This window comes from Seriola lalandi, unplaced genomic scaffold (genome assembly GCF_002814215.2).
Source record: "Seriola lalandi dorsalis isolate HSWRI2012SDOR001 ecotype SW California unplaced genomic scaffold, Sedor1 jcf7180002054758, whole genome shotgun sequence".
In the NCBI taxonomy this organism is placed as follows: Eukaryota; Metazoa; Chordata; class Actinopteri; order Carangiformes; family Carangidae; genus Seriola; species Seriola lalandi.
Genome location: NW_019525311.1, coordinates 212,228 through 226,289, shown reverse-complemented (window position 1 = coordinate 226,289; position 14,062 = coordinate 212,228). Strand labels below are relative to the sequence as shown.

The 14,062-nt window shown below is 39.9% G+C and overlaps 1 protein-coding gene across 1 annotated transcript in view; it reads right to left on the bottom strand.

Moving 5' to 3' along the window:
- Positions 1-9,967, bottom strand: part of thsd7ba (thrombospondin, type I, domain containing 7Ba) — a 123,175-nt gene extending 113,208 nt beyond the window's left edge. The window contains exon 1 of the mRNA XM_023424902.2: positions 9,794-9,967. Coding sequence (XP_023280670.1) covers positions 9,794-9,953 — 160 coding nt within the window. The 5' untranslated portion in view covers positions 9,954-9,967. The remainder of the gene's footprint in view (positions 1-9,793) is intronic.
- Between the last annotated feature and the right edge of the window lie 4,095 nt (positions 9,968-14,062).

Sequence of the window (14,062 nt, the reverse complement as noted above, 5' to 3'; positions counted from 1 at the left end):
ATGCATGTTTTTCACACATGCGAGACATATGTCATAATTCAAAATGTATATTCTTTTACATTGGCTACTACATTAGTACTTTCAGGATAATTCCACTGCAACCTGTTCCTCGCAGCCCCTCTCCTCTCTGCTCCACTCCTTTCTAGATCTCCTGTTTTGACTACCCTGTTTCAGCACAGCAGTTGATCAAAGGGTAAAACAAAACAAGCACTGTTGATAGACAGTGCTCTGCAATCAGAAAATGACTCATATGGGAGCATTTCTCAGGTAAGAATAAAATCCATTTGGTTTCACCTCGCTGTCTCTCCAGTGTGTTCCCCACTGGGTCAAATGCATGGTAAACAGAGAGGGCTATTTTAACAGGTCTCTGTAGAGGCTGCTGTTCCAACACACAGAAGATTATTAACATTTTCCTTTTGCTCTTGCTGTGGGTAGTGCATCAGCACGGAGTTCGCATCCTCCATAATTCTGAGGAGATCTTTTAATCGGAGTGAAACATCCACCACAGGTACAAAATATCATGTCATTAATTATCAAACAAGGGAGGATATATAGACAGAAACAGAGTGGAACTTGCACAGAGAAATGAGAAATCTTATCAGTAGGTAAGCTATTTACTTCTAGTTCTGCAGTAGGGGGTATAAGCAGTTGTGCTGACAAAGACAGAGCACTCCAGCATGGAGAGCAGCTTGTCAAGGAAACTGCACAAAGAAGAAGATGAACACAAAACTGTTTTTTTTTTTTTTTTTTTAAACCATTTTTAGCATTTAGGTTTACACTCCTGCCGTATATTCTGCAGCTTCTCCCTGAACACATACTTACTCAGTCTGTGCTGAGTCCTTCAGGCTTACAGTTTCTCTAAAGCAAAGATGAGTTCATCTCATTAAAACTATTGTAATTACAACAGGCGTGTCATGTTTTGTTAAAGCAGCAAATAGCCTTTTTTTATGAAGGGGAATTAGAATGAAGCTTCCTCACTAGAGAGCATTTATAGAGCATATTAAGAACCCAGACAAAAATGAGGAGCAGAATGATAGATTAATAAAGCTATGTGACACTGAGGCTTAATTTATTTTGTAGAGTGCAGCAGTGGATGTCAGATGCTTTGTCCGTTCATTCCGCGCAGTGACAAATTACTTTTACCTGACCTTCACACAGACATGCATCGCACGCAAAGTAGCCGACAAGGTCACTCTCTTCAGTCTCAAAACTCAATAATCCCAACATCTAGTAAAGCATCAAAGAGCAGGACATGCTCCTGCCTGATTTCCTTCCTGCTGATTTACTAAAATCTTTGCACTTGAGCCAGTTTGCAGCGGTGGAACAGGAGAACCTCCTGTCAGCAGGTTTTACTTCATTTGCATTAAAGGAGCTGAAGTTGTTGACTAATCAAATTTCACTATTGTGACTTTTTTTTCGCTTGTGAGGAACCACTGTATTCCTAAAATCCATTCTAAGTAAGTTAATTCAGTTAAAACTGTATTACAGCTATAATTAGTCTTTGAGTCATCTAGGGGTTTTTTTGTGCAGGCAGCTACAACAGAGACTCACTATAACACAGGATAACAGACGACATGCTCACTGGTACTGCACATGCAGTCAGACACCACTGTACTGTACAGCATCTGCACTTGACTGTGTATTTGTTTCTTTGTGTAAGAATGGATAAATGGTATTTAAAAGCTACACAAAGGTTAATTTACATTCAGTTTTTCAACAGCCATCATAATATCGACAAGAATTTAAGAGGAATGTAGTGAGGCATCTATATCATACAGAAATCAGACGCTCAGAGATGCCTTTTATGTATTTCAATATTAGTATTAATTGGCGCTGCAGGAGCCGTTCAGTAATGAGATGACCTTCTATCTTTGATTTCCATCAGTTACACAATAGCACTCCAGGCTGGATATTTCAGTAGCTACAGGAACTCTTCATAATTACAGCTGGCTTCAGTTACATACTCGTCATGGCTGTGTATCTTTCCCTAGTCCTCCCTCAAGTCCCTGAAGAAAAAAAATTCAACTGTGGGAGATTTGTCCAGAAATAGGACATTTTGTATAAGGGTTGTGCGAAAGCCCCACACTGCTTGAAAGGGACTTCTGATAGGAGAGGCACTCTGAAAGCTTACTCTTCTGTGAGAATATTCTCATGGGATTAAGGGTCTGACTGCAAGGGATCTCCTGCCTTGTGGCTCTCATGAGACTAGCCGCCAGCTTTTATGACAACCTCAATCAGTTCCCTGCCAGTCAGAAGGAGAGACATGAGTTCAAAATGAGATCTCAATTGCATAATCAATGTAAAGAGCTTTTGAAGAGACACTTGAAATTGTGTCAAGGTTGCTTTGATCGCTGCAATATAGAGTAACGCAGTTACAAATATGGTGCGTTCAATGCTAATCAAATTTAAATGAGACAAAGCATCTGTTTGTTGTTCACTTTATTGTTACTCTTTTGTGTCGACGGTATGCCCAAGGCGTTATTTTAAAAATGCAGTGGATATGTGTGGGTTGCAAAAAAGCTTGAGATATAGTATATCTAATTGGAGCAATATACTGTATCTCCACCTGATGTCAATAGTCAACTTTGAATTTTATTCACCTTGATCATGATCAGGCTGATCCGGTGTACGAGATTTAGCCTATACCCACAGGAGGGAGATAACAAACCATATTTCTTTATTTCAGATTTTAATGAGACAACATGCCTGCACCTTTGCGGGAATGTGGTGAGTTGTAATGGCAAACCGCATAATTGATACTTTATGATTAGAGGAAGGAAGACACTGAAAGCTTCACAGTGTTTACGAAAGGCAGGGAGAAAACACTTAAATCAGCTATGAATCACAACACATGGTTGTGTGAGACGAAGTAAGAGCTGGCGGATGAAAGTGTTGCGTGACACCTCCTGAGCCAGCCTGTGTTCATATTGAAGTCGTTGGGTTTGGTCTGACATTATTTTAGGGAAAACCCAGGTGACTGTTTGATGTACATATGCGTGGCTAGCTAGCTCGCTCAGGAGACAGGCCTACAACATGTGAAAATCTGCAGCTACCCTGATCTGCTGCAAATTCTTGTTTGGGATTTTCATTATTTAACTTATCAATCACATTTATTCTTTTCAGATGTGTGTCTGATGTACAAAATTAAAATAATATTCTCACCCCTTGAGTTACAGAGTGGCGGACTTGACAGGAGGGATGACGTTAATGCGCGGTTGCAGTCAAAAATACACGTTGTAGCTCATCTGCCACTTCAATGAAAGCAGTCAGATAATAAAACATGCTACTAATGTCACTCTTACAATCTTGAGCTTGAAATTGTAGCTCGATTTGTCTTCGTTAATTTGTTTTACTTTTACATGTTGCTGCTTCTAAGAGTGTCAGTGACTGTTACACTTTGCTGTGACATCACTGAGAGCAGCGTGGCAGCAGCAGTTTTCTGCCCTGTGTGAATCACTGCTTATTTACCTTTAATGCTCTTTCATATGCAGCAGGAGAAATCCCACACTGACAGGTACGAGACTGCTGTTGTCAAACTGCTGACAACACCAGAACCCACAGGACAAATCACCTGGCAGCATTCATCATTGTGATTATATTCAAATAAATATATGTATCACAAAGTCTTGAAAGTTTAACTTTCCATTTCCAAGACATTTTGTATCTTTCCATCAGAATTTCTGCAGTTGTTCTATAGAAAAACAAAACCAGAGTGAATGATGAATGACTGTGTGTAAACACTATTATACAGTATCAATATCAGCAAAAAGCCTCTAGCTATCCATCTGAATGTGAGAAATGACTGTAGGTTGGAGGTGATTTCTACAAATAATGTACTGTGTTTAGTCCACATACCACCACACTATAATTTGTATTTTAGCTCAAGGCAAGATTACTGCAATTAACATTCTACAAACTCATGTTATGTGTTATTTGTCCACTGAGCAAAACTATTTAGATCATTACGGCAAAAAGAAACTTGGGAAGCTTACAGTGACACTGTAAGCTATTATTATTATCAATTAAATCATTAAATGATTAACAATTCTAGAGCAAGGACCATTTCTGATTTAGTGATTGAAATGTGAGGAAGCAAACACACAAAATGAAGGAAACATAAACGTTAGATTCACACACATTTATTGCTACAACTAACATGGAGCGTACTAGCACAGTATATCAGTAGAAAGACTATAGTACCAGTGCCACTACCAGCACCATTGCCAGTCATTGGATAAAAGCTTACTACTTGCACATTTCCTGGATTAAGTTGTCTGGATATGTGGCTTTATTGGGGATGAAGTCAGCTGGAACAGCTGGATAAATGAGCAGGATCTGTGTCGGCTACGCTGTAAAACATCACACAGGATTTTAGTGGAATCAACTATTCTTTTGTGTTTGACTTCACACACACACTATATATATATATATATATATATATATGATAAATTAAATTAAATTAAATTAACATAAACAGAAATATGATCTACACTGCACAGTTTGAGAGTTCAAACTCCCCAAAGACACCTGTGTTTTGTACTAGAAAACATATGTGATGCAAACGTGTTGTGTGTCTTTAAAACATGTTAAGATAAGTCACTGTTGTTTGTTTTCATAAACTGAAAACAATGCAAACAATGATGGTGGTTTGTATTGAATTCAGTTCCTATGTCCGTAGCAACAGTACGGTGAGGAGACTCACACGCTGTCTTTTCTACTAACTCTGGAACACACTGTCTCCAACAGCAGTAACCACAGCTGTAAGTTCTATATGTAATAAAGAAGTGAATCTTCAGACTGAGAAAATGGAAATGGAAATGTGTCTGTAAAGTTTTTCATTGTAACTGAACAGTTCAGTTAACTCATATTTTTAAGGCAGCAGGGAAACTTAAACAAGTAAACTCGGGGAGTGTTTTCCTCAGGTAAGTACCTCTTAGATGTGCAGGGCCTGATGACGTTGTCTATTTATTTGCCTTGTTTATGCTGAGCTCAGCGCCGCAGGTGGTGTAAGATTACAAAATGTTTTTGTAATTTCCATTAAAATGTTATTCTGCAATACTTGCAAATGTTGTGTAACATCTAAGCATTTCCTTATTTAAATTGCTTTCTTATTAATTGTAATAGTCATCGGACTGTTGTAAGGTTCATATCACGTTTAGTTAAGAGTTCTTTGTTTACTGGTCTCTGTTGCTGGGGAAACTAAAAGGAAGGTTGTAAATGTGATTTTGTGCATGTGTCCCTGCACACACTGCCCACAACTTTTCTTTGAGCGACTCAAGTTCATGTACCATCTTTTTGAAGTGTGAAAAAAAGTCTGCCTAGTGTGGATGGAAGGCCAAAACACAGAGGCAAATGATGTGTGTGTAAATTTAGTTTGCTAATGTTGTGCACATGGCCTTTGTAGTACATGTCCATGGCAAAGCTCAGTAATGGGAAGGGTTCATTGGGACAGTAGTTCAGGGAGATAAAAAGAAACATCCCTCATAGCTGTGCCAAGATCTTTTCAATCCAGTATCAGCGTAATGTAGAAATGTCTAAATGAGTGAGTGTTGGAAGGTGAACCATAGGTTCTTTGTAAATTTCAGACTCATGCACACAGTAAGGAAAAAGTGTGAGCTCATTTTAGGGTTATGACATGCCATCCTCAATCTGAATTCAGCTCCATGTGATTAATCAGGTGAAAGCAGTGAATGAGAACACATTTTCTGACTTACATACAATAACTTGTTTTCCTTTGAACATGTCATTTTCTCTGTGAATAGTCTTTACACACTGCTTACATTAGACCTTTACATATGATTTATTGCTTGTGTTGCTTCGTTCAAAGTCTCACATTTCAATGAACACATACTGGCCAGCTCTGCGCACAAGAATCATTATAACAATGTATTCTTGCTCCAAAGAGGAAGAAGCTCTATGATTCATGACCTGCAAGATTGATGCTAAAACTAACTACTGTCAGGGTGCTGCACTTACCTTTGCAGCACAGAAAACTAGTATGAGGAAAACTAAATATTGTCTGACTAACTGGCAGTAAAATGCATTTGCCTAATGTGATTTTTTTCTCTGTCGTCATAAAGCAAAAAAGTGCCTTGTAAATTATTCAGTGCCATTTGATCAATGTGAAATCCTCCTAGTCTCGATCCTCTCACACTCTCTCCTTTGAGCTTATTTTTCAGAAACAACAGAAGCACACTGCAGCAATGATGTTTGATTTCAGCTTTGATGGTGCAACAGTGTGGGGACGTTGCAAATAAATACACTCAGACCCTGAAATGAAATGTAAATGTTGCCCGACTGTACTCAGTGCACATATGAGTTCATTTTTTCTTACAGCCACAAGACCCCGGGTAAAACCTGGTTCCTGGGGCTTCAGCCCCGTAAGCGCTTTGAATAATCCAGCAGGAGCTGAGATGCTTCTCATTAGGGACAACCTTTATTGATTTCTCAATCTTCTGAAAATCACTGCCCCTCAGCTGATTCTTTCAGCTGAAAGTTCCCACATAATTTAGATGAACAGTAGAAAGCTTAATTATTCGATTCTCCAGAGGACTCCAGGCAATGACACATAACATAATATTTTTTATAGCTAAAAATGAAGAAATATGAATGAAACACAAAAGCCTAAATGAGGAAATACATAGTGACTAAACAAATACAAATGTATTCCTGTAATCACAGCACTCACTGTTTTTAATACTGTACAAAGTCTCCACTGTATTGTTAAAATTAGGTAGGCATATTATATTTTTCTTCTCAGAGATAAAGACACTTCACTTTCAAAAACTAATTGAATTCCCAGGTCAAAAAAACAAAACAAAAAATAATGATAATAAAAAAAACTTTTTTTCTTAGAAAAACAGCTTTGATGCACATTGCAGTTTCATCTGGGATCAGCTCTCACTTGTATCTAAGAATAAAGCAGCTCCTTTCCTGTTTGTTGAATAACTACTGATAGGTGAGTCCTGAAATTTTAAAGATTTTTTAAAGGGGCTATTTGTAAGTTTTCTCTGCCGCAGAATATGGTTTCTGGCTCGGAGCAGGTGGTGGTGATTGTGGCTTGACAACAGCTTTGGCCATCGCTGCGTTTACAAGACAAGAGGTAATAATACATCCTCTGAGCAGCGCTACGTCTTCACGGTAGATCGGAGGCTACAGTGAGTTGCTATCAGAAAGTGACAACACGGGCCAGCACTAGCTGGTTTGCATGCTAACTTCAGCAGAAGAAAGGGCATGATAGATACAAGTGTTAATATTGGCTTTGCTTTGCACCACTGGAGGTAACTCTTGACAAGTAAAGGAATGAAGTTTGATGCTGAACTCAAAAAAAAAAAAAAAAAAAAAATGCTCATCTCAGAGATGACAAATGAAAACCTGGGAAAGAAGATCCTAGTTCTTCAGTGGTCTAAAGCTGACACTGGATGAGCACGGTGTCTCACTGTCACGTTTAAATGCATCTGCTTCTGTAAGCCAAATTAAATCCAATTTAAATGCCCTGTTTTAGATATCAGCATCCTGGAGCTAACAGGACTGTGCTGTAGTATATGATCCCTGGAATTTTAAAGACAAAATTTAAAAAGGTAAAAGCTACATGCATGCAAACTTTCACCTGCCTGCCATTATATTCTAAAATCTATTTCTCCTACACACAGACTGGTTATGTGCAATCTATAGTAGTAAAACAACTTTACTGCACACAGAGCAGTGTGAATCACTCTGTGCTGGACAATGTAATACACGGGGAACTAATTACTATCGTCTGTATTTGAGCACAAAGCCTTAGAATCACAGCCCTTCAAACTCATATCACCGTCTCATCATCTATTCTGATGCACTGTGCTGTGAGCTGATGGCAAATATGGAACTGGCTGTTAAAAGGGGCACGAATAGCTGTTTATGAGGGATTGTCTTCGAGCAGTCGCTTTAAAGAGTTAAATAACAGTCCCATTAGCAGCAGCCTTTCAGTGCGCCATTCTGTTCTCCAAGACACTGATGAAGGTCGAGCTTAAATGACTCCAGCTCTGTGTTTGAGCCAGAGACACCCAGCTTAGCCACAGCTCTGGGAACTGGCTCACACAAAAGATTTACCCCACAATGCTGCTGGCCTAGATAGACACACCAAACACACAATAGGGTGGCTAAGCATAATTTAGAGCACATCTTTTCTACATTGACAAGTCCAAAATTAAAAGGGAGCTTGTCAGCCAAATTAAGTATAAATATATCATGTCCACGGCGGACATAGGGAAGTTAAATCAATATTTGCCGACATGAACATAATAATCAGACTTGTGACATAAGGCCTGGAGCTGCTGTGCAGACAGTGAACGTGAGACAGATGTGTGGCCCCGAGGAAGGTTTGCTCATTCAAACCAAACTAAACCAAATGTGTCCTTGTAACACAACATGTTTTATCATACGACTGTCCTTGTGTTGTTAGATTTCACTTCAGAAGATTGCAATTTCAATTATTACAGCCCCTCAGGTTTCCCTGGAGCCAAACAGACACTAGAAGGATATATTCAGGGGCGAGGCATCTTAAGTTTGAGATTTCCTTTCTTGTTTTTAAAGTAATTTTCATTTCCTGCTAAGCAACAACACATCACATGTCTTAGCCCTGCAAGGATGTCAAATCCTCACACTTGGTGTCCCAGTTACATCCCTTTTGAACATACGCTCTTTCAAGTGAAATTAATCAATCTCTTTATCACTTGGGCAGTGTCATTACCCAACCACAGAGTGAGAAATGAAAGTGCTAATCGCACAGCAAGTGGGGCTTTTGTGAGGGAAGGCCATGTTTTCCTCCTCAAGCTGCCTTGGAAATGCATTTTCAATTGAATTTGTGAAGCAAGTGGAGGATGAATTCTGAGATTACCTCAAATTTACTTTATAAGGGAACATCAGATTTCAGTTCAGTTTTCCATAAGCGATTCACTCACAAAAAGGATGTTTGTATAAAAATACTCCATGGATGCAAATGGTATTTGTAACATGTAAAAAAAAAAAAAAAATAGAAACACTTGGAAAATTTAAACTGCAGATTTAGACTATTCACAGGAGAATACTGTAGTGTAGTGTGCAGCCTGCTGTTCATGGAAACAATGTCAACCAGCTGTAACTGCTGCCATAAATCCACCGCAGAACATACGATAACATGATGATTTACTGTGTAACAATGTCTCATTAACCGTTTCACATTACCATAGTGTACACATCATTAAAAGCCCTAGCCCTGTTTGTCTCCACAGCGCCAGGGATTGATAATCCATCCATCAGAAAGAAGGTATTGTTATAGTACCCGCCCAGTGGAGCTGGCTTGATGGCTTGATGATGTCCTATAGCAGCCCGAGGTTTACGCTCCCAAACAATGTGTGTCAGAAAGAGGAGGATTACTTTCCCCGCAGAAATGGTTGCACTGGAAATGAATGTACATGAATACTGCACAATGTTGTACAGCAGTAATGACTGTCTGGTTCTGGTGCACGTAGACAGTCTGTACATAGGAGTGGATGCGGGGGTGCTCACACGTGCAGCATATCCAACTGCATGAAGCTTAACAGGTTCGCAGAGGTCTGTTCTATAAAATCCTCACGTTTGTACAGTAAGAAAAATTGAAAATATTACTAAGAATACTAATAAAGTAATCCTGACAAATATTTATTTCAATGTATGGATTTATAATTGACTACTGCTATGATTTCACACCAGAGATGAAAGTCATTTGACCTAGAGGTTCAGAATTTGAATAGTGATTCAGACATTTATAGCGAAGGAGAATAATTAAACATTTTACCTGCTTTCCATGAGAAATGATGGTCCTTAGGAAACAAAATGTCTGACTGGACTGGAGTAGAAAAGAGAGACAAAAGGAGGAAGAGGCTGATGTAGTTCCCAGCTCGCCGTGTCCAGGCAATGACCCCAAAGTCATCTTCTAGAATCATAGTCCAGCCCATTGCTTCCTCTCTTACTCCTGTGGGAAGAACATGAGAGTCATCAGTAACTCGCTCATAGAGACATAGGCTGCAGGAATCAGAGGGAGAGACTGTGTGTAGCTCTTCAAAAAACAAATGGGAAAAAGTGAAGAAAGTCTCAGACGCTCTGAGGCTAAAGACATGTCCCACTGAAACCTCCAGCCCAGAAACATGACATTCAGCGTCACCTTCCAAAGTGCATCACACTGTCTCAGACATGAATAGTGTCATAGTGTTTCACTTTTTCTTTTCTTTTGTTCTTTTTTCATTTGATTTTTTTTTTAATCCTGCATAGGAGGGAAGTGTGATACCATGCCTGCTTCTTCTCCCACATAGACCAAAAATAATTAGTCAGAGAGGCTTGAGCATCTCAGCCTCCCAGGGTAGATGTGGAAAAATGTATCGAAGTAAAGGAAGACTTTAAGCTTGGAATAATACAGGGTATTAGTACCTTTTTATTGCAGCTCATTTATTCCTATCTCCTGCTACTGTGATTCTTGTCCTAGGAGTGTTAGGGATTAGTCCAGGATTCACTTGGCCTCTAATTGCGTTGCATCAACAGCAAAATTAATGAATATGGAATTGAATTTGTAACACCTGATGCTCTGAGAGACTGATGTTTTGTGCTCAGGATTGCAGCAATTCATTTTCCAGAAACAAATTTTGCTGCACTGTAGCACTCGGGTATTGTGAGATTTGTTATTATTGTCTTATCATCCCACACGGTGCTCCCTGCAGTTTGTCATTCTACAATCATGGAACAAATGCAAAAACACTTTCTGATACAAAGCAAAACTTGTAATTTTAACAAACAATTTGGCGTGAAATTAAATACATGAAGCATAGAGCACATAAGAGAAAAAGGAAAAAAAACAACTGAGGAAGTGAAAAAGTGAACAAGTTTATGAAAAAGTATGGTGGGATATGCTGATGGATATTGACACGTTGGAATCAGTGATACACACATCAGGTGATTCATTTATTGAGATTCAGCATCGGTATGCAATTGTGAGGAGATAGACGTGTTCCCTGGCACTGTATGTATTTTTTTGCATCTGCATCGTGACGATATGAAAATTGATTTTTATTCATTTTGTCTTGATCAATATCATAGAGTATCTGATGGCAGATTAACTACTGAGCGGGCATTTGAGATGTAAGATTATTTACACATGGCGAGTGCTGAATTAGTATTGCCTGATTTCATTCCGGGAAATTAAATTTCGACTTTGCTGCTTTTTGCAACTGTGTTTTGGTGGGGGCAAATTTTGTTTAATGAGAATGAATTGCGAGGGTGGAGATGGCTTGGTGCCCAGAAGTGGGATGCCAGATGCCCAGTTTTTGACGGACTGTCCAATTTTCCTCTGAGTTTGATGTGTTATTCTATAGTCAAAAGTGTTGTGGTCTCTTTTCTGTCAGAAGAGCTTCTAAACACAGAGCAAAAACAAATTCAGGGTTTGGCTCTTCAACATACAACTCTTGCTTGTATCTCTCCTCAGTACCAATCTGCAGTATGGGTTTCACACACACTACACAAGCACAGGCATGAAATACTTGAAAACTGTCAGCCCAAAGAACACTGATAGCATTAACTCTCTCTGTTTTAAAGAACTCATCCACTTTGAGTAGCATGTATGCAGTTATCATCTGCTGTTTGTTAATAAAGCTGCCTCTGTACCACATTTTTGTTGGCCAGAAAATGTATTCTGTTTGGGTGGATGAGCAGAGTAGTCTGGCAGTTACGCGGCCATATGCCAATTAGAAACCTCTGGCTGCTGATTACTAGCCAACCTCTCGGGCTGCACTGCTCTGGAAGCCATACCTGACTGCACCCAGATTACATCCTCCCTCTAGCCAGTGTAATTTGACTATTCATGGGACAAGCTACGCTCTCCATAGGCTGACAGAACATGTCACAACTGATTGGAAAACATGGTCTTGAACAGAAACAAGCAGTGAAAACAAGCATAACCCCAAGGCATCCTAGTATTGCTTTTTTTTTTTTTAAGTACACAAAGAAAGACATGAGATTTTTCTTGTGTTAGACATGTTTGCAAAAAGTCAAATGGATGGTTGCTTTTCTTCGAGTCTATCAGTTTGAAGAGTCAGTGACAACTGCGTTCACACAGCTCAGGCTTGTGCTCATCCAGTCTGTGGCTGCCAGTAGAGGAGGAAGACAGGCTATCCCAAAAATCTTAAAAAAAAAAAAAAAAAAGAAAGAAAGAAAAGCTCTTAAGCTGCTAAATATCTGGGTCAAAGGAACCATGCCAGGCTCTCAGTGGCCACAGAAATCCTGGCAAACAGCAGCGTGGCTCAGATGTTGCTGTGCATCCTATTAGATACTCCACGATCTGATGGAATGCAATCTGCTTCTGTCTCCTGTGGTCCCTGTTTGGGGCTCACTCACTGGATTCAGAGGGTAAGGACTCTGCAGTTATCATAAGGGAACAGACGAGCAACACTCTGCAGCCTTCCCTTTCACAGGTGGTCACAATAATTAATGTTTGATTGGATCTTTCCAAATGAATGTCAAAAGCTAATTTGGTGTACCAAGCCTCTGAAAAATCACCAAGAGATCCCCCCCCGTCCTCTCTTTAAATAAGCCAAACACCCAGTTCTGTCTGGAGTGGAAACAAAGGCGTTTGATCCCAGCCCGTTTACCAGAGATGCTCCCCTCTTCCCCGGATTTCCAGGCAATTATGTTGCCAACCAGCTAAGTCTCTCTTCACATTCTCAGCTTAAATTCCAGCCCATATCCCTGTGCTCTTCTTTGTGTACTGCATCCAGTATATTCAGGTTACCACAGCTGCAAGTATTTTCTCCACGTTGTGGTGCATGTAATGGTTTGTGATTGGGTTTGGAAATATAAAAACAGAAATCCATCCTCATCCAAACAAGCTGATTTTTGCAGATGTTTTCATTGGCAGGGATGACCGTGACAGCATTGTCAGAGATGCAACGCAAAACACAGTTTTGTTTGTGTTCCTTTGATCACAGGCTTGTGGGAGCAGCTGCATTCATCTGTCACTATACAGCCTTATGTTTAAGAATATTACAGTCCATCTTCAATTTACTCTTGAATTCTTTTGACATTATGTGCATTATTCTGTTCAGAATAAAAAGAAAGACACTGTCCCAGTTTTATTGGCTGAACAGATGGTGACAGCTCAGAAACATACAATGTATTGTATTTATCATTTCTTCAAGGCTGAGTCTCTTGCGACTTGACATGTACAGCAAATGGACACTGCTGATTGAAAAGTAATTGAATATATCTGTAGGCAGAGGAACAGGATCAAGTAGTGTGCCCTGTATGTGGTGAGGCAGAATGTAATAGTGTGGTTTGGTGGCGCAGCCATACATTACCTACAGTTTGTTTGCCATAAATAAAAACCTAGAAATGGTTAACCATCCCCATAAACAACTGCAAGCACACTTAATACACTGTAGCTGTCACTGCATGATTTACAATATACACTGTACCTGAGCAAGATGACTGCCAGTCATCCCTTTGGGTGATCTGGTTGGTGCAGCGGCAGATGCTTTTCACTAGTTTTTCCACAGAAGACAGGAGCAGGGCAGAGGAGGCCTCCAAAGACGTTAAGCCTGACAGGGACGGTAAATCAGCTGCGCCAGGCCTTCCGCCTGAAGCATCCTGCAGTGGCTTAATCCTGTGTGAATCAATGTGTAGAGGGCTGGGACTGTGTCACACCTCCAGCGGCACTGACTGGTATTAACTCCCTGGCGCCGTCTCAGTCAAGTACCCACCCACTGATGTTCCTTGTGGGGTTAGCACGGGAGTCAGCCTGGGATACAGGGTCTGAGGCAAAGACAGAAAAAAAAAAAAAAAAGACACTGATATAAACATCCGATACTGCTGCAGATCAGACTCTTTATGCTATGACATTATCAAGATTAAATGTCTTTCATATGGCGCATTGATGATTGCTATCTTGCTTCGCAGAGGTGTGCAAAAACCACAGGCAGCCAAAAGGAATGAATGACAATGTGTAGGTGCAGCGAGGCTCCATAAAGATGCATGACTTGAAGGTAGTGTCCTTTCATTTCATACACTATCAGCACACATTGGT